Here is a 25,995-nt window from a genome sequence, read left to right on the forward strand (position 1 = left end):
CAGGTCAATTTATCAGTGGGCACAAGAAGGCAGCAGCTGCTGCCAATAGTTCTAATGAGAACCCCGACCTTCTTTCCTCTCTGGGGCTTTCTGTAAGTAACTTAGAAAGGCAAGGAAACCCAGCAGCCCCGAGCTGTTCTTTAGGCAGGTACATCATGCTGCATTGCAGAGCAGTGGAAATTGGAGGGGAAAAGAGCAAGAAAGCTAAGTAAGCTATGTCATCATGACAAAGCAGTGCAGATCTGGGGGTCTTTTGAGGTCTTGGGGTCTTCCCCTGTGCTACATTTCCCCCGCATTATGCATGTCACTGGGAATATCTTATGGACTGGATTGGACTGTGAGGTGCCTGAGGTCTTGAACACAAAAAATATTGGAGGACTTTACAAAGTGGCCCCATACCAGCATTCAGAGTTCTTGACAACACCTTCTGAGGCCTTTCTTATTCTTTTGGGAATATCTGTATCAGAATTCTTAGATCCTGATATCAGAGAGAGAGAGGGTTTTTTTTTTTTTTTGTTTTTTGTTTTTGTTTTTGTTTTTGTTTTTCCCCAGGGAGCCACTGGGCACAATAAATCCACCATCACAAAGTTTAAAGTAAGGGAGACATCAATAATTTCCTTGAAGGCCTGAAGTCCAGGACAAAAACTCTTTGGTACAGACTGAGCGATTCCCACCTCTATAAATAAACACCGAGGAAGGAGTTTCCAAAAAGGCAGAAATAGCTAGAGTCTTTGCCAAACCGAATTCATCCAGCTGGAGATAATAGGACTTGCCCCAGCAAATTACCCAGACAGAAGATGATGACTTAGAAAATGAGAAGAAGAGAGAAGAAAGGTAAATAAAGAAAAAGCAAAGTAACAAAGAGACTACAAGCTGGCTCTTAGTCTGTAGGTGAAATGAGGAAAGCCTCAAGATGTCTCCCTTTGCTCACTATTTTAACTTGATGTCTATGTTGATAAGAAAGCTCTTGAAAATACCCCGATGGAGGGTTGTGCTTTTTTTTTTTTTTTTTTAAGAGAAGGTAAAGAGACAAAAGACTAGACTGGGACAAATAAAAAATTCTCCTGCAGGTCAAGGTGAAGTAGCCCATGTATACAGAGGAGAGGCAATGGCAAAAGAAAACAGGAGGAGCATTAGGAAAAAAGAATATACTCCAACTGGTGCTTTAACAAAGCAGTCTAACAACTCTAAATACTATCTCATCCATTCATTCGTTCCATAAACATTTCTCAGATGCTTACCAAGTGCCAAGCATGGAGATACAAAAGGAGGCAAAAGACAGCTCTATCTTCAAGAAGATAATTTTATGTGGGAGATTCATTATTTACTTATTATAGTTAAATATATAATCTAATTGTGTGTTATGTCACATAATTTATTTTATTTTATTTTTCTATCCTTCACTTCAGATCTGATTCAAAGCCTAATAACCAATGTTTCTTTTTTTTTTCTGCAGATTCGCAATGTGGCTGCCAACCTCTGTGTAGACAGCAAACATGGTGCCACAGGGACGGAGCTGAGGCTGGATATCTGTGTAAAGGATGGCTCTGAAAGGACATGGTCCCATGAACAGGTATTTTAGTCATAAATACACACATAGGAGACAGAGAGGGAGAGAAGGAGGGAGGGAGAGAGGGGGAGAGAAAGGAAAAGAGAGGGAGAGAGACACAGACAGAGACAGAGAGACAGAGAGAGAAAGAGAGGATCTGAGTCTTAATTCTGACATATCCAGTTTCGTTATTTTATGCAGGTCTCTTTATCTGTGTCAACTTCCTCCTATGGAATAGAGAGAAGGTAATAACAATAGCTGACACTGAGATTATCTAATAATCATTTCATTTTTTGTAAATTAAGGCTTAGAGATAATATATATGAAAGTAATTTAAAAAGGATAGTGTCATGGGGGTTGCTTATTGAAATATTCACTAATTAAATTCATAATAAAAAATTAAGTATAAGATGCTCTACAGACATAACAGTAACCAAAATGTCTATCTTCTTTCTAGTTCTAATGCTACAGGTCAATTAACAAAATCTTTGAGTTGCTCCCTACCAGCTAGGAATCTTTCTTTCTTTTTTTTTTCTTTCTTTTTCTCTTTCTTTCTTTCTCTTTCTTTCTTCCTTTTTTCTTTTTTCTTCCTTTCTTTTTCCCTTTCTCTCTCTCTCCCTCCTTCCCTTCCTCTCTTTATTTGTCTCCCTCCCTCCCTCCTTTCCTTCTTTCTTTCCTTCCTTCTTTCCTTTCTTCCTAACTTCCTTCCTTCCTTTCTCCTCTTTTTTCCGTCCTTATCTTCCTTCCTTTTTTTTCTTTTTTTCTTTTTTATAGTTTTACAAAAGTCTCTGGGGGTAATATGAATCTATGAATCTAACATATGCAAATTCAACATAACAAGTATTTATTAAAAAAAAAAAAAAACCTGCAAGGACAGGGATGACTATGAGGACAAGGATGCAAAGGGGAAAAAATGAAATTCGTTCCTCACTCTATAGACATTTACATTAACCAGAGAAGGTCAGGAGACACCATGTTTGCTGTCTACACAAAGGAAGACTCAGATCCTCTGATACCTTCTCTCTTTTTCTCTGAGAAAGAATAGTAGTCTGTGAGAAGGATAGTAGTCATTAGTGAAATGATAGTCTGCCTCATGTAAACTAACATTATTTTATGATCATGTTGGGAAAAATAGTGTTTTAGCCACACACACACATCCCATATTCCACTGGATTGGTATTACTGTAAAATCATACAAGCAAATCTTTAGCCCTTGACTAGTTTCTGGATTAAATAACCCCATAAATTCAGGTCTGATCTGACATAACATCCTGTTTCATTTCTGGAACATGACCTAGAAAATACTTTCTTTTTCCAAATTAAAAAAAAAAAAAAAGTCCTCTCCCAGAAGCTTTGTTAACTGTCCTGAATCATCATACTCATCTCTTCTACAGGGAAGGGACATATCACAAACTATCTCTTTAAATTCTCTTATCACAGAACTATGAGTGACTGACCCCTTCCTTAACTGTCACACCCAACTTTAAATTTTATTTAAGTGATTAGCAGGAAAGACAACAGCTTGAGGCCATACAACCAGAGAAGAGGAATATTTCATTCCTATTTATTGTGGGTTTGAAAAAAAAAATTCAGTTCTCAGTGAAACAATATGGACCTCTCTTGAAGATGAGCAATCCGAAGGATAGATAGCACACATTGCCCATCAGCTCTGTTAGGGGAATAAGCCAATTTATCTCCAACCTTTTTAAAAGAGCCTTGTTAATGCAGGACTATGATATAAGGGCAATCCAACTGTGGGACTGTGGTATAAGAGTAATACAACTGTGGGACTGTAATATAAGAATAGCACAACTCACTAATGCAGCTGTGGTACCACAAAAATGGGCTAAATATTGGTTTATCAGGTCACTTGACTATCAGCTGCTGACCCTAAGGATATTTAAGTTGGCAAAGAAATGGCTCAGGGAGTACACAGCTGATTTCAGGTTTAGGCAGAGATAGAAATTTCTATTTCTGTCTATTTATCTCTCCATGTAATTTTTTTTGACTAGGGGCCATTTTTTGTCTCATGTCTTACCTAGCCTTAATCTTTGAACGGATATTGCGTTAGTCAAACTGAGACTTGTTAAAGACCTTAAAGGCCACGGTCTCTCATTTCATCCAGGACCATCTCCAGTCCTCCTGATCTGTACCTTGCCAGTGGACCCAGATGGCTCTGGAGGAAAAAGTGAGGCAAGTGACCTTGTACAGACCCTCCCTCACTTAAATTCAATTCCAGCTCCCTGATGTCATGGTCCTCTTCAAGAACAAATAACAATAGTCAAGTATAGACAGGACTTTCTTGTACAAGAGGAACTGGACTTTTTCTCTTTGACCCCAGTACTAGGAGCAATGAGTAGACATTGCCAAAAAAGAAATCTAGGAAAAATGTCCATCCCAAGAGAGCTATTCAAAAGTGGAATCAACTATTGAATAGCCTTCTTATAAGTCTTCGATAAGATATGTTATACTGGGAATCCCTTTGGGATATGAGTTGAATTAAATGACAATTGAAATCCTACCCTACTCTCAAATTCTAGGCTTTCTTCACTTTAAGGCCCTATTTTCTCCAAATAAGATGTTGGGCAAAATGAGCCCAAAGAATCCTATCAACCCTAAATCTATGACCTCACAAAATTGTGACAAGCCTTTAGGAACCAGCATTCTCAAAAAATTAAAGTGTAGACCTTCTCATGGAGAAGTCAAGTTGGCCGTGGTGGGGTTGTGTGTGTGTGTGTGTGTGTGTGTGTGTGTGTGTGTGTGTGTGAAAGAGAGAGAGAGAGAGAGAGAGAGAGAGAGAGAGAGAGAGAGAGAGAGAGAGAGAAAGAAGAGAGAGAGAGAGAGAGAGAGAGAGAGAGAGAGAGAGAGAGAGAGAAAGAGAAAGAGAAAGAGAAAAGGAGAGAGGGAGAGAAAAAGAGAGAGAGAGAAAAGGAGGGAGGGAGAAAAGGGGAGGGAGGGAGAGAAAGAGAGAGAGAGAGAACTGTAAATTCTTCCTCTGTCTCAACTCATCTCAACATAAAAATAATATTATTAAAACCATGGAGTTCTCTCAACCACACAACTCTCATCTAAAGCTACCTTGAGATAGATTGATGGCTTGAATTTTTCTCTGCTGAGTAACTTTATGAGAACTAATTATTTTCCACATATAAATACCACTCAGTTGGTGAAAGCAGGGATAGTGACTGTTTGGTGGGATCCAAAGTACAGACAAAGTTGATTGTGTAGAAATAACTTTAAAAATCCTACTCAAAACACCACCATTCTGCCTTTTAAAAATATTTTCTTTGACTGGTTCGCAGTTCAACAGAGTATCAGCAGAGGGCAGCACCAGACAGGAGGAAAAAACCCAGTTGAGTGAACCAAGAAGTAGAAAGGTTAATGGCTTTTTAACACAGAGATTTCCAGTCCCCAGAGACCCAGAAGATGGAGCTTTTCGGAGATTAAGCTAGGCTGACAGGAGGGAAAGAATTAATCATATTTGAAATACAGATCCCAGTAAATTGATTCTGAGGTTAAAATAGTACAATCTGTTTTATTTTGCAGTAATGAATTGAAGGCCAGATTCACTCCTGTGCCCACTACAACTTAGTGTTTTTACATGTGGATTTCCATTGCTAAATGAGACAGGAAGTGTCAGAGCAGGGATTATTCGATTTTCTAATTCGAGGAACAAGAATGCAAGCTCTTTCACAGCTGAAAGAGTGCCTTCCAAAAAGACAAGAACAAAAGACCAATGAGAAAGAGGGGAAAATACTTCCAAGGAGAATGGTGGAGATGTGAAGCTTCTTCATTATATTTATTGAGCCATATGTGTAGTGAAGGACCAGGCGAAGGAAGATGTCTAATTCTTTCTGCTAGCTCCATCTATTTAGTTCTTTGTTGTGGTATTAACATGCTAAGATTTTTTTAAATTTCCTTTAAAGAGTCCTCCCTCCCCCAAAAAAGGTTTTATTATTTTGTTTATTTGTTTATCTTATTTTAATTAAATTTTAAAATTTAATTTGATTTAATTTGATTTTTTATCAAAAAATATTTTAATCAAAAGTTTAATGCCATAAAGTGCTCTTAGATCTCAAAATAAAACTTAATGCTTCTAAGGAATTCCTGGTAATAAGGAGGAGGAATGCTTGGCCGAAACTTGTTCTTCAAGGTATATTTGACAAAACACCATGAAAGGGAAATAAGTCAATTCTACTTGAAAGCTGGGCATCCTCCCATTCTGAGAACTTTAGTGACTATGTTGACATCAAGATAAATTAAAGTCAACACAAATGGTGAAAGGACATCTTACAGTGATAAATGGGTTTAGTCTAACAATGAAATTATTAGAGATTCAGCATAAAGAAGAACCAGCCCCTAGGAAGACAGTAGTTGCTAGGAACTAGGAATAGTATTTCAAGAAAAATTAAAGAAAACATTCATTTTTCAAACAAAAAAATATTTCTCAACTCAATTGACATGACTAAAGCTATAAATGTTTCTGTATGACCAGCTTTAGTGTATTTAGTGCATTTCAATGTTCTAAAACAGAATGAAGATACTACATACATCCTTGCCATTAATGAAATGGCAATGATTATTGCTGCTTAGTGTAATAGGTAGAGGACCTTAGGAGAGCTGAATTTGAACCCTACCTCTGAGACATACTGGATATTGACCTGGGAAAACCACTTAATCCCTCAGTACCTCAGGCATATTGAGGGAGATTTCATACCAAGAGTTTCCTTCATTGATAAAATAAAACCTGTATTGCCATTCCATCCCAATAGAAGGGATAATTAGCATCCATTGTTGACAAGTCTGATTCAAAACTGAAGCATTACTTGTAAGTCAGACAGAAATCAAATTAATTGGTCAGCAAATGACTGTCTTGTCATGTATTTAAAAGGACGAAGTCCCACCTCACAAAAAAAAAGCTATAAAAAGGGCATAATAACAAATCCAGACCAAAAAAAAAAAAAAAAAAAAAACTTCAGTGTTTCTTCCTGTCACTAATTTGGCTGAAACTCAGTATAGACAAAACTTTGCCTTTAAAAAAAAATGAGGTGAAGTCTAATAAGTAATGCTGTGACACTTTAGAATGGGTGAATTGTTTTTGACATGATAAAGAGAAAGCTGACTGATAGGGTTCCAGAGCTAGAGCTGAAACAGATTTCAGGGCCAGTTCATCCTGACTTTACAGATGGGGAAACTCAGATCAGAGAGGTTAAGTTACTCTCAAAGAAACACAGATAATTTGAGGCTGAACTGATAAGATAGAAAATATATGTTTCTCAGTCTATGAATCATATCGTGGAGGGCCTATACTAATTTTTTTAAAGTTGTGATATCCTTACCACCCAGTTTAGCATCTTGCACAGAGCAAATGCTTAATAAATGCTCATTGAATGAATGAACAAGCAGAACTATACCTAATAAACATCTACTATGAACTTCATTTAAGTGCCAGGAAAGAATCGTCACAATTATAGTTTTCAAGCTGGAAGGTACATGAGAGACCGTTTACTAGTCCCTAATTTTTTCAGATATGAAAACTGAGACCCAGAGGAATGATGTGACTTGCCCAAAGTCATATAGGTAGTTCACTGCTGGGATTTGAATGCAGATCCTCTGAAACCAGAGTCTGAGTTCATTCTACTATATTGAGATGCCTCTTCAAATATATATTTTTTAAAGGAAAGGGAATTTATTAAGTTCTTAATGAGTATCTGGCATTTTTCTATGTTTGTGGATACAAAGGTAAGCAAACTGGCTAGGTCCCTGCCTTCAAGGAGCTCCTATGATAATAGGAGAAAATGATTTATAAAAGGGAGCTATGAAAAGGATAGGAGAGGATAAGTGTTTAGAAATGGAAGTGAAGGAACCTGGTTCTAAGTTCACTGATGGGAGCCTTAGAGGGTGATCTAGAGAGGGAGGGGAGACCGGCAGCTATACTACAGCTTTAAAAGGTCTCTGGTTATATAAGCTTTAGGACCACTTCCATTACAGAAGCTCGAAATTTCCTTCCATGTCTTGGGAGGTGGTTTGCTTAAGTTGCTGTGATCACTCAAGTCCCTGGTCATTCATCCTGAGTTTGCCAGGCTGATCCTCAGACCCACAAGCCATCACAGGCTGTTAATGTTGGTTAGTTGTTTTCAATTATATCCAGCCCTTTGTGATCCTTCTTGGTGGTTTTCTTGGCAAGGACACTGAAGTGGTTTGCCATTTCCTTCCCCAGCTCATTTTACAATTGAGAAAACTGAACAGAGAGGGTTAAGTGGCTTGTCCAGGATGACACAGCTAGTAAGGATCTGAGGCCATATTTGAACTCAAAAAGATGAGTCTTTCTGTCTCGTGGCTGGGTACTCTATCCACTGCTCCACCAGTTGCCCCTCTAAATGTTGTTATCCCATTGTTTCTCCTTGGTCCAGACATGTGATTTCACTAAATGAGGGAATTAAAGGGTTAAATCTCCCACCACCAACGAAGATGGACAATTCATCTACAACTCTGACTTTCCCCAGAGACACAAATATAGTGTGTTTCATAGGCAAGACTTGAATCTAGGTTTCCCTTCCTCTGAGACCATTTCTTCATCCACTGTCCCATGCTGCCTTTCATCTCCATTTTATAATTGAGAAAACTAAGGCTCATAGACATGAAGTCACTCATCCCAACTTATACAGATAGTGATGGGGGTGGAACTCAGTCCCAAATCTTTTGATCAAACATCCTTCCATAGCACCATGCTGGCAGTCCTTAATAGTATCAGGATCCCAGATCTGAGAGAGGGGCAGTTCTTGCCAATACTTTGTCAGGTAGAGGCCAGAGATCTGTAGATCTAGCATCCCTAATATTCTATTAGGCTCCTACACTTTCCTGCCTGGTTTTGCTATCTACCTGCCTCCCTGCTGAGATTACTTTCCATTTACAAGGTATTTATCTTATGCATAAATAATCATTTACATGTTGTCTACCTCATTAAAACGTTAGCTTCTTGAAAATCAGGACTGTGTTTTTGCCTTTATTTGTATTCCCAGAGCTCAGCACTATGCCCACTGCAGCATAAGAGCTTGATGTGCACTTAATGACTGAGTGCCTCACTGTCTGGTTTGGACTGTTTTCCATCCTGACCAGCTCTGTGTCTGGCTTCCACTCCTACTCATTCCTGTGGATTTGCCATTTCCCAAACCTTCCCAAGCTCCCCACTTATTTTACTTCTCTCCTATGGTTTGGTAGGTTGAAATAATTTTTGAAATTCTCAGCTTTGGCAGGAACTAAGCCACTGCCCTCCTACCCTACCTTGGCAGCAACAAGCCTTGGCCAATGATATAGAAATTCTGCTGTTTGATAAAATCAATACAGTGATAAAGCTGTCCAAACAAGTAGAAACATCCCAAAAATCAATAAGAACCAAAGATGCTGCTCTAGCAGAGAGTCCTAGGATCAGGGCTGTAAAGGACCTTGGAGGCCACTCCTCCGTGGTATAGATGAGAAGCAAAGAAAGGAAGTGGCTCTCAACGTCATCTAGGCAATAGGGCACTGAGCCAGACTTTGAAATCTGACTACAAATCAAATGCACTTCCAGTATGGAACTAAAGCAGATGTGATGATTGAATATCATAAATCAAGGAACACCAGTTATCTTGGGGGCTTGTTGCAACAAGTCTTGGAAAAGACAATTCTTCTAATGCAGCAAGAGAAATGTGTTTTGTTTTTCTTTTTTTATTCTAGGAGATAATATTCTAAAGAAATCGCTCTATCCCAGCCAATGATGTACTTGATAATATAGCTTACCCTACTAAAATAAATTGACCCAGTTTTGCCTAAGCTTGAAAAATAAGCATAACAGTGATTGCAAATATTATTTGGCATATGTTGTTCTGAGATACTGGAAAGATTAAACTGTGAAAGTTGCTGTAAAGGTCATTTAGAGATGAAGGTAGCATTGTTCTATATGACTGGCGTTTAATTGCCCTTTAGTTTGTTGCTTAACTAAGATTAAAATATTTTGTATGGGAGAGTGGAAAGGATACGGGACTTAGATTCAAGATACAGATTTAAATCTTGCCTCTGATAATCAAGAGCAGTGTAATTCTGAGCCAGTCATGTAATGTCTCTAATCTTCAATCTCCTTATCAATAAAAGATGGATAATGACCCTAATAACTCACTTTGTGAGTTTCAAAGTACTATAGAGATGTGAGCTATTACCAGTGGAATAGCTAGATAGGGCAATGGATAGAGCATCAAGTGTAGAGTAAGGAAGACTCCTCCTAAGTCCAATTCTAGCCTCAGAGACTTCCTAGCTATGTAACCCTGATCACATCACTTAATCCTATTTGCCTCAATTTCCTCATCTGTAAAATGAGAGGGAGAAAGAAATGGCAAATTACTTTAGTATCTCTGCCAAGAAAACCCTAAATGGGCTCACAGAGTCAGATATGACCGAACAACTAAAATAGAGTCTGTAAAATAGAGATAGAATGTTGGGCTTGAGGTCTATAAGATCAAGGTTCAAGTCCTACCTCAACCATTTACAAGCTCTGATTCAAGGCAAGTCTCTTATCCTCTCTCACACTAAGCTCACTTATCAATAAAATGAATATCTATACTATGTATCTCCCTCCCCGGATAGCAATCAAATGGGATATTATACCTAAAAGTCTTCAAACACTAAAGTTCTGTATTGATATTAGCCATCAAGGAATTCATATTCTTTCTAGTGGATTTCCACAGAAAAGTTAGAGAAAGTAAAAGAGAATTCCCCCAAGAGACAATAAAATGTTGTTTTATATGTATATAATTATATGCATATAATACCTATATGTGTGTAGATGTGTATACAATACATATATGTTTATATATACACGTGTGGCATGTGTGTATTGCATGTATGATACATGTAGGTTTCGAGTGTAGTTACATATATGATTGTGTGCATGGATGTGTGTACATGATGTCTTGTGCATTATCTGCTCAAGAACCCATGAAGAGCATTTGGGTCTAAAAGTTAAGATAAATAGGGGCAGCTAGGTGGTGCAGTGGATAGAGGACCAACCCTGAAGTCAGGAGGACCTGAGTTCAAATCTGGTCTTAGACACTTAACACTTCTTTGCTATGTGACTCTGGGCAAGTCACTTAACCCCAACTGTCTCAGAAAAAAAAAAAAAAGATAAATATAATATTCCAGAACTGACAAGGTCTTTGTCTTTCCTTCTAGAAGGAATGAAACCTAATTAATCAAGAAATAAAGATATCTCTACTTTCTTTTTTCTTTTTTTTTAAATGTCCCAGAAAAGAGAGTCCACCATTTCTCTTCAGGAAATTCAGATGTCTCAGCTAAAAAAAAGCTTTTATCCTACAAGTGTCCCTTTATGTCCTGTCTTCATGGAGACTAAAAAAAGCTACTCCCCAACCACCTAGACAATGTCCTTTCTTCTGCCTGCAGGCCTGTATTTAGACCCAACCCTTCCATTCTTTTTTTCTTCAGTCCACTTAACCTCAATTACTTAACTTTTCTTCATGCAGACTATTTGGCCAACCATTTAATCATTTTTTGCAGTTGTTATCGTCCTCTGGAATCATGCCAACTTCTCCACTTTTCCATTTCCTTTGCAGAATCTAAAACTGTTCCTGGCACTATATTAAGGAACTATGCTAGGAGCACTGTAGGTGCTGTCTCTCACCCCTCCATCAAAAAAAAAACAAAAAAACAAAAAACAAAAAAAAACAAAGGTGCCCCATTCTAGCTTTGTATTTACTTCTGGTCCCAGGTTTATTTCTATTTTACTGCACAATGATAGCCCTTCTTCATTTTATTTTCCTTTTTTTTTTTTTAACTGCATTCAGAATGATAGAATCTTAGACTTGGGAAGGGCTCTTAGAGGTCACAGACTCCAGCCTCTCACCGCATGCTGCACTCCTGCTCCCTGCTATGTTCCTGACAGATGGCTAGCCAGCCTCTGCTTAATATCTCCAGAGACAACAGTTTGCCTCCCCAGGCTCATTTGCCTGTGCTTCTCCTCAGCTTCATCCTGCTTGTATCTGCTCTTTTTAGCTGTACAAGCTCTTTTTTCCAAAAATAATTATAATTCTCATCCTTCTGCTTGGGCATCCTGCTGCCCAAGTTTTATCCCTCTCACCCACCTTGACAATTGCAATGGATTCCTGATTGGTCCCCCAGAATCCAGCCTGTTCCCCTCTTTAATCCATTCTCCCTAAGCTACCAAATTTATTTTTCTGACACACTTTTTTGACCATTCCCCTACTAAAGTCTTGCTGGTAGCTCCCTGTTGCCTTTATGGGTAAAATACTGACTCATCTGTTTGACAGATCCTTCACACCAGATCTAATTCATCTTTCTAGATTTATTCCACAGTATGGACATACTACAACCTGTCCTACTTGTTGTTACCCATACTTGATATCCAGTCTCCAATGATGGTGCCTTTATTCATACCATTTCTCATGCCTGGAATGCCCTCCCTCCTCATGTCAGTCTTTTGGACTAGTTTCTAATTCCCTTCAAGGATCACCTCAAGTGCTGTGTTCTACATGAAAGCTTTTCTGATTCTCCTTTTCTTGATCTCCTCTCCAAAAATTACTTTGTATTTATTTCATTTTTTTATATTTAGTCATCTGCATTTGTGTTATCACTGCCTCCCCCACTTTCCCCCCATCCCCACAAATTCATGTGAATTTTTTAGGTGAGGAGTTGATTTCTCTCTTTATGTCCCCTAATAACTAGCATGATGGTCAGCACATAGGAAATGCTTCATAATTTTTATTGAATTAAAATGAATTTTTACTCAGCTGACTGGACAGTATCTGAATATGAATTCAAATGGAGATTTACAAGGCTTTGCCCTTTCTTTAGGTATCACTGGCTTTCCATTCTGACTTCTATTTCCATTTGTATCTCCTCTCTTTCCTTGGTGCTAGTGGTATAGAAGTGTTTTCTGATAGCCTTTTTTTATCATAGTCACCGAGATGTTGGAGTCCCCCTTTCTACGGCTGACCACAAAGGAAGTGTTTGGGATTGAGAAAAGAAATATTCTGTCCAGTGCTTATCTCCACCACAAAGAACTCAAACTCACCTGAAATGTGTTATTTTATTTTCTAGCTGTTCACCTTTGGCTGGCGGGAAGATGTGCGTCCCGGAGAACCACTCCACACCAGAAAGTTTTGCTTTGATGCCATTTCCCACAGTAGCCCTGTGACCCTCTATGACTGTCATGGCATGAAGGGGAACCAGCACTGGGGCTATCGGAAGGTAAGTCACAATCACAGACTCACGGAGGCAGCTGGGTGGTATAGTGGACAGAGCACAAGACCTGGAATCAGGAAGTTCAAATCCAGCCTCCAATACTTCCTCGTGAGATCCTGGCTAAGTCACTTAAACTTTGTCAGATTCAGTTGTCTCAACTGTAAGATGGGAATAATAATAGCACCTGCCTCCCAAAGTTGTTGTGAATATTAAATAAGATTGTAAAATATTTGACATAGTGCCTACTATAGAATGGGTACTGAATAAGTGTTTCCTTCCTTCTTAGGACTTATACCTGTTGAGATCTCAAAGATCATCTAGTACAGTGGTCTTCAAACTTTTGTTCTCAATATCTTTATCCTATTTAAAAAATGACTGAGGATCTGTCCAAAGAGTTATTGTTTATGTGGTGTATAGTTATAGATATTGATCACATTAAAAATAAAAACTAATTATGAATTTGTAGACTCTCTAAAAGGATTTCAGAAATTCCCAGGATGCTCTGGACCAGACTTTGAGAACCACTGACTAGTACAATCCCCTCCTTTTACATATTCAATTCAGAAAATATTCATTAAACACCTACTCAGTGCCAGATATCAGGGATACAAAAACAGAAAAATTTATCTGTTTATTTATTATTTGTAAAATTATCCCCAACCTTCAGAAGCTTACATTCTGCTGAGGGAGGTATAAAAATGTATATTCTGACTCTACCTTTCCAATAAATTATCAGAAGAATGGATTTGGAAATTTATGAATCTTGGGTTCAAGCTTTACTAGTATGATATAGAGCAAGTTTCTTAGGCTTCAGTTTCCTAATATGTTAAAAAAAATTTTTTTTTAAAGAGATTAGACTGGTTGACTTTTCCAGCCTTTTTCAGCTCTAAATCTCTGATCCTGTGTGCATAGATAAATCACATACATGTATAGATATGTACATATGTGTGTATATATTGTATGCATAATACATACACATTTATATATACACATGTATATATGGAAATATAAAACAATTTCAAGCGGGAGAACACTGATAACAGATTTAGAAAGGTCCCAAATAGCAGGTTGTAGTTGAGATATCTTTTGAAGGAAACTAGGAAGACAGAAGGGAGAGATGAAGAGAGAAGACAGCCAAGAAAAATGCCCAGAATCAGGAAATGGAGAGCCTTGTTTGGAGTAGCAAGAAGGCCAGTTGTCATAGGGTCACAAAATATGTGGGGAAAGGGGTATAAGATAAAAGAAAACCAGAAAGGTGGGAGGGGCAAGTTCTGAAGGGCTTGAAGTATCAAACAAGAGATTTTATATTTGATTGTGGAGATGGTAGGAAGCCACTGGAGTTTATTATCTGGGGGTTGGGAAGGGAGAAGATATGGAGAGTGATCCAACCTAGGTTGTAGGAAAATCACTTTGACATCTAAAGGGAAAATGGGCTGGAGTGGAGAGAGGTTTGTGGCAAGGAACACAGGCCTTAATGTCAGGTTGGATGTTTAGGGGGAGAGTTAGGAGTCAAGGACAACATCCAGGTAGTAAGGTTGGATGACTGGGAGAATAGTGGTATTCTCAACGCTGGAAAGGAAGTTTGGAAGACAGGAAGATCTGGGGGAGAAAATAATGAGTTCCATTTTGTACATGTTAAAGTTAAGCTGTCTATAGGTACAAATCTGGAGCCAAAAAATAATTACACTAGAAATAGTAATTAAATCATGAGAGCAGATGAGATCACAAAGTAAAAGAACAGACAGGGAAAAGAGAAAAGGCTAAAATGGGCCCTATAGGATACTCATATTTAGTGGACATGAACTGGATGAAGGAAATTAAGGATTTAATTGCTATAAATTGGGAGAAAGCATAAAAGCCTTAATAGACGAGATTATCAAGAAAAATAGTCTCCAATGCTAGAGAGAGTTCAGGAAGAAGGGAGATTAAAAGGTCTTTATTAAATAATCTTTTAGTAATTTTAGTTGAATAATGAAGTCAGAAGCCAAAGTATAGAGATTTAAGAAGTGGAAGTTAAGTGGGAATGAGAGCTCCCTAATGTACATAAAAGCTTCTCAAGGAGGTTTGCCACGAAGAGGAGGAGAGAAACTGGATTATCGTGGGAATGGATGGATTAAACGAGGGTTTTTTGAGAGTGGGAGTTAGATATATTCATAGACGGTAGGGTAGCAACTAATAGACAGACATGGAAGATGAATGAGAATAGGGCACTCTGCTGGAGGAGACAGGATGGAATGGAATCATTTGTGCATGTAGAGATATTTGCCTTGGAAAGGAGAAGGATCACCTCTTCATATGAGAGAGGTAAAGGAAGAAATGGGGGCAGAAGGCATCTGGGTAAAGGAGAGGAAGCACTTAGTGAATGGCCTCAATTAGTGTTTTCAGTAAAATGGTGGGAAAAAAAAAACTTTCAGCTGAGAGGGTAGAGAAGGGGATGTAGAGAAGATCTGAGAAGGGATAAAAGATTTGGAAGAACTACTGGGGAGAATGCAATAGTGAGCTAATTAGGGAAGTGTAAAAAAAGATTGGCCCAGTTGAGATTATGTGACAAATGTGACAAATCCAGGAAGCGTAGTTTCATGATTTATTGTACAGGTAGATAAAATGACATGGTTTTTGTTGGTTTATTTTTATAATTAGATGAGAGTTTGGAGATAGAAGCTCATCTTGTTTATACATTGAAAGTACCTTAGGGACAAATTCAGTAGCAAACAAGAAAGCAAGGATGACATATACCTTTTTTGCTCCCACGTGGCTTTGATTTCTTCCCCTAATATTTTGAAAGTTTTTCATTCCATGTGGCTTGAAGATTGAATATTGCTTTTATTATTATCTCATTATATATTTACATATTAGATTCACACATATAATATATAAATATATTTATTGTTTATATTATTACATTTTTATTGCTACCATTACATAAATTAATCATATTTAATTTACATCACATTTAATCCCATTGCAGAACATGTCTAACAATCTCTTAATATTATCTGAATATCACAGCCAAAGGTGCAATGAATCAATTTAATTCAGAGAAACAACATTGTTTTGTAGTTACTTATAGTATAGGTTAAAATTAGTTTAATTTTTTATTATTAAAGATTTTTATTTTTAAAACATATGCATAGATAATTTTCAACATTTATTCTTGCAAAACCTTGTGTTCCAAATTTTTCCCTCTCTCTTCCCCATCCCCTCCCCTAGACAGCAAGTAATCCAATATATGTTAAGCATGCGCAATTCTTCTAAACATATTTCCACAATTATCATTCTGCACAAGAAAAATCAGATCAAAAAATTTTAAAAATAATAAAAAAAACAACAATAATGGTTAAAATATCACATTGTAATCCACATTCAGTTTCTGCAGTCCTCTCTCTGAGTGCAAATGGTTCTATCCATCACAAGACCATGGGAACTGGCCTGGATTACCTCATTGTTGAAAAGAGCCACATCCATTAGAAAAAAAAATGTTTTGTTTTAGGGATTTTTTACAAGAATAAAAAATCATTCTCAAAGAGGATCATGACATTAGGGAGGAGATGTCATGATATGCGAGTGAATTGGATTTAAGTGAGGGAGGGCTGTGCAAGGTCACCTGCCTTACTCTCCCCTCCAGTTATCTAGGTCCAGTGGCCAGATACAGATCAGGACGATTTGTTTCTGTTGATGTCAATTCTCTCTGACATTCTTGATAAATGGAAACTATAGCATTTCAGATACTGTATTGCCTAGCAAATACTTAACTTGGAATACATATATAATGTAGCACTAGAACCACCTTTTCCAATGGTCCTCTACCAAATTCAAGATACTTTATAGATCAGAATCCTCCACAAATCATTACCTATGAGCCTTCTCCAGTGTGTTCATTTTCAAGAGTCAGACAAAAGATTTTCAGTTAAAGACAAAAGTCTTTTAAAAAGTAAAAAAGTAATAGCAAACACTTCCCACAAAACCCAGGACTCAATCTTCCATTATAATATTTGGATACATGTGGCCAAATAGAGAGGCATATAAATAGGAAATACATGCATTTCATGCTTACACAGAGAAAGGTAATTCATTGCTGCTGATACCTTCTAATGATGTCTTCATCTCTTCTGGGCCTTTTCCCCATCATGCATCATGTCCCTGATTTTCAGCCTCTTCATTTACTGGCCAGAGTTAGTCTTTGACTGAGATGCTGTCTTCAAAGCTAATTATGACACACATAGACTTCAGTCTTATACATTTGAGTGAATCTTTGAAATTGCTGATAGAGATAATCTCCTGCAGCACAAACCACAACCAATCTATATCTTCTCATTATACGTGATTTTTTACATGTTTTGCTATAAACTCTCCAATGTGTTAGAAGCCTTTATCTAGATCTTTTAACATTAATGGGGGCACGTAAAGTGATTTCTCTTGTCTTCATCTCAGTCAGATACCAAGTAACCTCCTTTTCTGATCATCCCTTTCCTTGATTACTTCAATCTAGATATAGAAATTAATATTTTGCAAATTGGCAGCTAGAAGTTAACTGAGGAAAAAAAACTTTCCTTGGGGACTGAGAAAATAAAGATTTTTTTAATGTACTGCAAACAGCAGATTCAAAACAAATGAAAACAATGAATTAGCAGTAAAATCAAAAAGCAATAAAATTGATTTTAAAAGCACTTTTACTGAGTTCAAATAATAGTACAACTTTTATTAACTTAGTTTTGAACTTCCTCAAAGCATGTTTTGTTTTATTTTTTAACTTTATTATTATTTTTAAATCTTGAATTCAGACTATCTCTTCCCTTGGGCATATGGGACCTACTGCTTTGTCTCTATATTTTGGTCTCTCATAATCGCCTTCACAAATTGCTGATAGAAGACCTTCCCATTTAAAGACAAGGGGAAAATAAAGAGTTCACTTAGTTTTCTACAATTCTCTAATTTATCCAAGCTGCTAGGAATGTTTCAGCCATGTGTCTTAAACAGCAGCTGGAACTACAATCAGTTCCCTTGAGTTTAAAAATAGCTGTCCCCATCAAGGAAGAAAAGACACCTAAACTCACCAGCATTGCTCATAGGGCTTTCACTTATGCCTGAATCCTAATCCTCCCCTGAAATAAGATCACAGAGCGTAAAGGGACCACAAAAATTATTTAGTGCCACCCCTGAGAAGTGAGTAGGGAAGGTGGAGGGGGTTTTGCACATTAGCCCTGCGTTCCCTAAGATCTTTACCTGGTCAAGCACCATGTATTTGTGTGTTCTGTATAACCACCTAATTAGATAACTGAAAAGAGATAATGAAAGAAATGACATGAGTTCCTTATACTAGGGAAAAATAGCTTTACAGCATTGCAAAAATAGGGTAGGTTTTTTTTTTAGACGAATTGTATAGTAGTAAGTAGCTGAATGTGTCAAATGTATTTACTATTTGACATTCTGTAACTTGGGTAGTAGTAAAATTAGGTGGCATTTTAAAAAATGATAATACACTAAATTTCTTGGTATATCAGCAAACTATCTGAGTAATAACTGATCTTGTATACAGGAGACCTTGTGTTAGTCCCCAAGAAAAAAGACTGCTTCTTATCAGTACCATCAATATCCATTATATCACAAATGACAGCGTGCACCATTATACCAAGAAAATGCTGTAATTTTCATGGAGGAGTTTACAGGCACTTAGAAATGGATGAGACAAACAAATATGTGGGCATAAAAAGTTGGGGAGTTAAAATTGTCTGCTGGGATTCACATTTAAAAATCTTTCCTTCTTTGGGTCCTTTTGGGATCTCTAGAAGTAAATGAAATAGAACCAAAAGAAGTTGTTTTGCTACAGTATTTGTCTTAGAACTTTTCTTAAAGATAAGTATTGTTCTATTAGTCATCATCCAAGGTTTTCATTATTGAAATACATTTAAAGAGAATTAGTTCTATGGTAACTGGAAAGATAGGATCTAAGGAACGTAGGTTTCAAAATGAAATCTTGGAGGTTCCAGAGGAATTTTAAAAGCCATCACTGACAACTTTCTCATTTTATACATAAGGAAACTGAGGCCTAGAGAGTTAAAATGTCAAAGATAGTATGTGGTAAAGGTTTCAAACTAAAGTTCTCTGACATAATCAGGTATTAATAATAATATAATTAGTAGTAGTAATTAATTGTGTTAATATGTAATATTATATGATGACATATTGGTATAATTAATATGATTATCATGAGAAGCATCATCACATGGAAAGTTTGTAAAAATACCCCAATTACAACTAATTTGTTCTGGACCAGTGTCAGCAAACTGGAGCCTAGGGAGCTCACTTAAAAGATGTAAAAAACATTCTTTGCTCAAAACTATACAGAAGCCCTCTTGGATGTACCTTGGTAATCCCTGCTTTGAACCCATAGTATTGGATCCCTGCCTACAGAATATTGACTTAGAAAACCAAAAATTAACATGATCTATATTGGATTTTATTTTTTCCCCAACATTTCCCAATTATACTTTAATGTGGTTCTGTGACACTGAGGAATTTTGCTGACTCAAGTCCGTAACGCCTCCATTCTACACTATCTAATTTTGCCTACCTCAGGGTGTGGTAAAGTGGAAGGAATACTGCCTCTGGAGTTCAAAGCTTCATCTCTGAAATTTTATAACCTGTGCAACCTTGTACAAACTAACAGACTTCCTTAGTCTCAGTTTTTTTTTTTTTTTTAGCTTTAAAGTCAAAGATCTGGATTAGATGATCTAGCTCTTGAGCTAAAATTTCCTTTATTCTGAGGAGAGACTGAATAGATTTGAAGTTGAAGACTTGACTGGCACTTAGTAGCTGTGTGACCTTGAACAAGTCATTTAACCTGAAACAAAACTTCTTTTCCCTTATCTATAAACTGAAAAAGCGGGATAAGATGACTACTAAGATGTCTTTTGGCTACAAATCTATGATCTTAAGCATAATAGAAAGCTACTAAAGTTGAAAAAGCAGACAACAGGGACTTTTTATGGTGACAGGATTTCATTCTGTCACCACCTTTTTTTCTTAATTGATCCATAGTTCAATAACAGAGTTGTTAGTCACTGAAAAAGATTAGAAATCTTGTTGTTGTTTATTTAATGCTCCCTTGTAAAGAATCTTTACCTGTACATGCTGAGCTTCCCAAGATGAAAAGGATTCCAGAACTAGAGCTTAAAGTCCAATCAATTGGATTTTCCACAGATACCAGAACTCTTTAGTCATAGTATCAGTGATTGGTTGATGGGACCCAGAGCTATAACTACAACATTTTTAAGCTTCTGGAGTAAACTACCCAAAATATCCCCAAAGAAAAAGCAACACAAAACAGAACCTCAAAGCAATTTTGAAAACAAGTTCATTTGTGGAGAAGAGAGACCTGGGACTCAAGACTCCATGGGAAATATATAGGCTACTGCAAATGTCGAGTGAAAAGAAAGACTGCCCAAAAAAGCATCATCATCCATTCAGTGGTTCGGGCAAAAGAAAAAACCATCCAATAGCTTCCTAACAAATTGCTCATCTCAATTGTTGAAAGAATAGTGAGTGTTATTAGCGCCTCCTAAATTTTGATGACCTTAAGCAAAGCCTCAATTTCCTGACCCTAGTTAGAGGTCTGATTAAATCAGAGCCAGAGTCAAGAGTCTTCAATATTTTTGCTGATTTCCACTTACAGATCTCTCTTAATGAACCAGCACATATCAAGAAGGTTGTCATTCTTATATGTAAAGTGCCCCTGTATTCCCAAAGTTCTATTTGCAAGGGTAAAGCCACAAAAATCAAGGGGAAAGGTTAAAATGATGTTTCATATTATTAAATGTCTTTCCAAGATTACACTCTTAGGAAAATCGCAAAAATAGCATCAGAAGAGCTGAGAAAATCTTCAGTATTGGAGTGATTTGTCAGCAATGAAACAGTCGAAAGTTAGATGGATGGAATATTTGGTATTTTCCTATATCTGAACTTTTAACCTCCGAAACAGTATTTTTCCTAATGATCATGGTGACTTCTCAGTCGCATAAAGGCATGTACAACACTGCCCTGAAGAGCTTCTCACTCTCCTGCTCCAAAGACTAGCAACCATAAAGATCTCAGACATATCGCCACACCACCATTGCTTTAAATCTTTCTTATTTAGTATTGATTGAGCACCAAGAATGAGTAAAGCATGCTGCAAAGAAGTCAGTATAATTCAATTACCTTTTATTGAACACCCACGGGGCCATGGTTCTGAACCACAAACTTACTATCTAGTTTGAATGTAGACAAACGGTTAAAAATTGGATGGATGGCCCAATTATGTGGAGATACAGCATGATAAATGCTTGTGTGAGAGAGTGCATTAGTCAAGATGGATATAGATATGGAAGTTAAGTTTCCTCCCCTCTAATCTAAGAAGGAATGATTCCTGTCTCACACTTATATATTTGTAGAGGTTTATAGCATAGTGAGCAGTTCTATAGCAAAAAAAAAAAAAAAAAAAAAAAAAAAAAAGCCATGGGGCTTATAATCAGGATAGAAGCCCTCCTTTCAGCACCTGCTAGCTATATGACTATCCACAAGTTTCTTGTCCTCTCAAGGCACCTCTCCCCACAAGTCAACAATCTTGGACTGTAAGTAATAGAGGAATTCTTGAGAAGAATTAAAGAAGGAAGTAGCCAGGGGATAAACTAATTCACAGCTGCCTGTTTTGATAGGCTATGAGCTAAGAATTAACTTTTTTTTTACATTTTAAAATAAAGTTTTATTGTATTTTAAAATGTAAAAAAAAAAAAAATAGCCCCCAGGCAATTTGATTCTTGCTTCATACTTAGTCACAGTTGGCCAAGCCTTACTCTATACCAAGGAAATCATAGTCTAGGACCCAAAAAAGAAGGGGGGAGGGGATTATATAATGCTTTATAAATGAGGCTACTTCATTTTCTAATCAAATGTACCATCAAAAGTTTGTTTTACATGAGTTGGAGTTAGCCTCCCAGCTTTCCATTTTATTCACTACACTTAATTGCCAATTAGACTGAATTAGTTTACTATCCAAGGTATTTTGCTTAGTCAAATAGAAAAGGCCCTGAGAATCATAATAAATAGGTTTGTAGATTTCTATCTACCTACTGTCTCTGTACTCCAGTAGTGTACACCCATACACATCAAGCAAGTCACTTAACCTCATTGGGCCTCAGTTTCCATATTTGTAATATGAGGGTTTGGGTTAGATATAAATGCTCGTGATCAGATGATCCAGAGTTCTAAGAGACTTCAGGAATCAGCAAGGGCAACTCTCTTATTTTACAGGTGAGAACTCAAAGAGGTTAAATGATTTATTTACATAATATTCCATAGGAAGCATGTAGCAGTCAAGATTCTAGTTTTCTTTGCATGTCCTCTCATCTCCAAATCTTTATCCTTGTTTCTCTGTTCTCCAAGAGAGACCCGAGGTACTTGGGGAACTATAAAACCGTGGTGCTAATGAGAGATCCAAGGGCCACTGTGAGACCTATAGCCATGGGATACATGTAGAATATCAAAATAGAAAGAAACTTAAGTTCTCAATCCTTCCTCCAAGCCTTGTTGTCAAGACCATTGGCAAAACACTTTACCTGTGTTAGTCTTGGTCTCTTAACCTTAAAAACAATATTAATGTTAGATAGCCATAGTATTTATCTCACATAACTATTTTGAAAATAAATGAAATAATCTAATTTTTCCTTTCTTCCCTTCCACCTAGAACCATGAACTTTTCCTTTTTGAATATAGCCTCTGATAAGTGAGTAAGTGTTTTGTATTACCTGGAACCAGGACTTCCTCAACAAGTAATATCTACACGTGTCTAAAGCATTTTTACAAACTTTAAATCATTATGTAAATGGAGCTGCTAGGAAAAGGTTTGTCCCAGACAAATCAGGAACAGTCAGGATTCTAACCCAGGGCTTCACCCTTCAAATGCTGCCCTGTACATATTTATCTTCCTTAACCCCTTTATCTCATTCTCTCCATTCCCCAAATCTACTGTATAATGAAAAGGGGGTACTACTTACCCTTGTTTCACAGTTGGTAAAAACTAAAGCCCCAATAGGCCAAATGGAATTGCAGATATTACAAACGTATCTATCTTTTCAGGTTTATTTATTATTTATTGATACTTTACTCTTTCATACAATATAAAGGCAGTCAACCTGGCTTTCTTGATGTTCTTCATGCCTATCTTTTCTATCTTCCATTTCCGTACCTTTGTCAAAATTGGACTTTAAAAAAGGACAACAGGGATGAGCATTTTGGTCTGCCCCATTTGGCACAGGAAACTTTACATTAGCAAAACATCCCCTCTGGAATTGAAAATACGGTTCCAATCTACAATTCAACCTTATTATACATTATTTTCTTTCATACACTCTTCAGTTGTGCTCCCCAATACAAATTGGCCTTTCTGTTCCTTACACATGGCACTCCATCATGATGTCTTTACCTGAGTTGTGTAATATACTCCTGCTTCACCAATACTCTTGAAACTTTATTTTCATTCAAAATTCAGCTCAAATATCTGCTCCTACATGAAATCCTTCCTGATTCCTTCAGTAGTTAGTGTCTCCTTCCATAAATTATCTTGTAATCCTATAAATATTTCATTATATATTTATATCTATTTTATCTTCTTGATAGTCTTTGAAGACAAGAACTATTTCAATAACATCTCTGTATTTTAGTTCCTAGCACAGTGCCTAAGGCATTGAGTACGTGTCCAATAAAAAAGCTTGCTGACCATTGGTTAAAACAAGAAAAGTTCTTGAGTCTCATGGCCATCTAGCCACTTTTCCCCATAATGACCTTGATTAATGATGTGCCTAAGGTCATACAGATAAGTAATGAGCTCTCATCTTATACTCTTGCATGCTTCCATAAGCATTTTTAAAATGCATCACCCACAAATTTTAAAGCAGCAGAATTAGGAAGTGATTTTAGTTTTCTCACTGTTAATAATAAGATAACCAGATTGTCATTTAGCCAAGGGTCCTGAGACCCTTTCACTAGGCCAATTCACTGGCTCATACCACTTGGAACTGAATCCTGAGCATTAAGTAGAAAAATAATTTAAAATCATAGATTTTGAACTGGTCATCCTAGTCAGAGGTGTCAAACACACAATCCATAATACTCCTCAATTTGGATTGAATTGGATTAAAGTATAATTGCACAACTAGTAAGTTTCAGGTATCTGAATTCAGATTTGAACTCAAATCTTCCTGATTTTAGGGCCACTGGACACTGTCCTTTGTACCATCTAGCTGCCCCTAATATTTTTTAATAAGATATAGTTTTCAGGGGCAGCTAGGTGGTGCAGTAGATAGAGCACCAACCCTGAAATCAGGAGGACTTGAGTTCAAATCTGGTCTCAGACATTTAGCACTTCCTACCTGTGTGACCCTGAGCAAGTCACTTAACCCCAATTGCCTCGGGGGAGAAGATAACGTTTTCCTGCAATTTCCCTGATTCTCTTTTCATTAGGTTTCTTTCTGCTGTTTTATATAAAATCATTATTGCTACTCTTGCCTCTTTTTCTTTTTGTTTTACTTCAACTGAAGTATAATTACCCAATAGGGAAAAATGCATTTCTGTACCCAATTGTGTAGTGAGTATTCTTTCCTCCTTTGGCTAATTCAGATAAGAGTAAGACTCAAATGTTATATTCCCCTTTTACTACCTTATTTTATACTTTATTTTATACCTTGTATATCCAATTTATAATGAGAGGCTTTTCTACATTCTTCCTCCTCACACTTACTCTGAAGGCATTTTCTTCCCTCCTTCCATTCTCCTTTTAAGATTATTAAAACATAACAAAATCACTCCCAGATTCTCTAATTAGATTCCCTCTTTGCTCCCTAATGATGAGTTTTAAAAAACTAAATATATTATTTCTTTATATAAGAATGTAAACAATTAACTTTGTTCAATCTTTCCTTATTGCTTATTCATGTTTGCCTTGTTTTTTAATTTCTGCTGTCTTTGGCATTTTTTTTTTTTTTCTTTTTCTTTTTTTTTTTTTTTGCTGAGGCAATTGGGGTTAAGTGACTTGCCCAGGGTCACACAGCATCTCTGACATTTTTATCCTGAATTCTTGGAAGTCTTCTATTTTGTTAAAATTCCATTTTGTCCCTTGTGGGATTATATCCATTTTGGGATAAATTATCCTTGGTTGTAAGCTGAGATCCTTTGCCTTCTGTAATAGCTTATGTAAATCATGTAACTCTTTAGTACTTGAACTTTTTTCTTTCTGGCTACTTAACAGTATTTTATCCTGGGAGCTCTGAATTTGGAATGGTAGTTGGAGAGTGCATTCTTATAGGATCATAGAATTAGAACTGGAAGTATCCTTAGAGGTGATCTCAACCAACTGCCTCATTTCATAGCTAAAGAAATTGATTTGGCTTTGTAGAAGGGCTTATCTTTTTAGATATATAATAGCTGGAAATGCCACAAAAAAGGCCATGCAAATGTTACTCTAGATTATGGGCTTCACTCAAGGGGCCTCCACTCTAAATGGGAAGAAATTACTTGAAAAATTACCATCCAAATCACATCTGTCCCTCCATCTTTTGATTAGCCGGCACCTGGAGTCAAGGGTAAGTGTTTGATAAATCCTTACATGATTTATAAGGTGAAAAAGGTAGTCCTGACCAAATATCTAAGGTTTTTGAATTCTCTATTCCCAGAGCTCTGGCTCAGTCACCTGGCAGCCAGTTTGGCTTGAGGGGAAGGAAGAGTGGAAGAAAATTCTTTTGCCATTTCAGAAGGAAAAGATATAGCTTAATATGTTGCCTTTTTTGAACATAGGGTAGTATATCAAATAAATTCCCAGAGGACTGATTGCAGATCAACTTACTTTAAGGCATAGAAATAATGTCTCCCTTCTCCCTTTGTTATGGAATAGCAAAGTTGTCAGAGTGCCCAGAACCCTATACCAAAAGGAAGGAAAAATATATTCAGTCTCATCTGTGACAGGTATCACCATTGTGACAAATGTATATAAAAACACCGAGGTGAGAAGATGGGCGTATAAGCCGAGGCCCTAATCAAAAGACAATTACTTGATCCCCTGATTTATTCCCAGAAGGATACAGTCTGGAGTGAAGACACTTGGTAATCAAAACAATCAGCTGAATAGAAAGCATAAAGATGTAGTTTTGCAAACCTCAAGGTCAGAA

The 25,995-nt window shown here is 37.0% G+C and overlaps 1 protein-coding gene across 2 annotated transcripts in view; it reads left to right on the plus strand.

Moving 5' to 3' along the window:
• GALNTL6 (polypeptide N-acetylgalactosaminyltransferase like 6) overlaps window positions 1–25,995 on the plus strand; it is a 1,500,784-nt gene that overhangs the window by 1,468,289 nt on the left and 6,500 nt on the right. For both annotated transcript variants that reach the window (XM_051964041.1, XM_051964042.1), the window contains 2 exons: window positions 1,457–1,573; window positions 12,656–12,805. In XM_051964041.1, the coding sequence (XP_051820001.1) occupies window positions 1,457–1,573; window positions 12,656–12,805 (267 nt within the window). The remainder of the gene's footprint in view (window positions 1–1,456; window positions 1,574–12,655; window positions 12,806–25,995) is intronic.

The sequence above is a fragment of the Antechinus flavipes genome, chromosome 6 (assembly GCF_016432865.1).
Source record: "Antechinus flavipes isolate AdamAnt ecotype Samford, QLD, Australia chromosome 6, AdamAnt_v2, whole genome shotgun sequence".
NCBI lineage: Eukaryota > Metazoa > Chordata > Mammalia > Dasyuromorphia > Dasyuridae > Antechinus > Antechinus flavipes.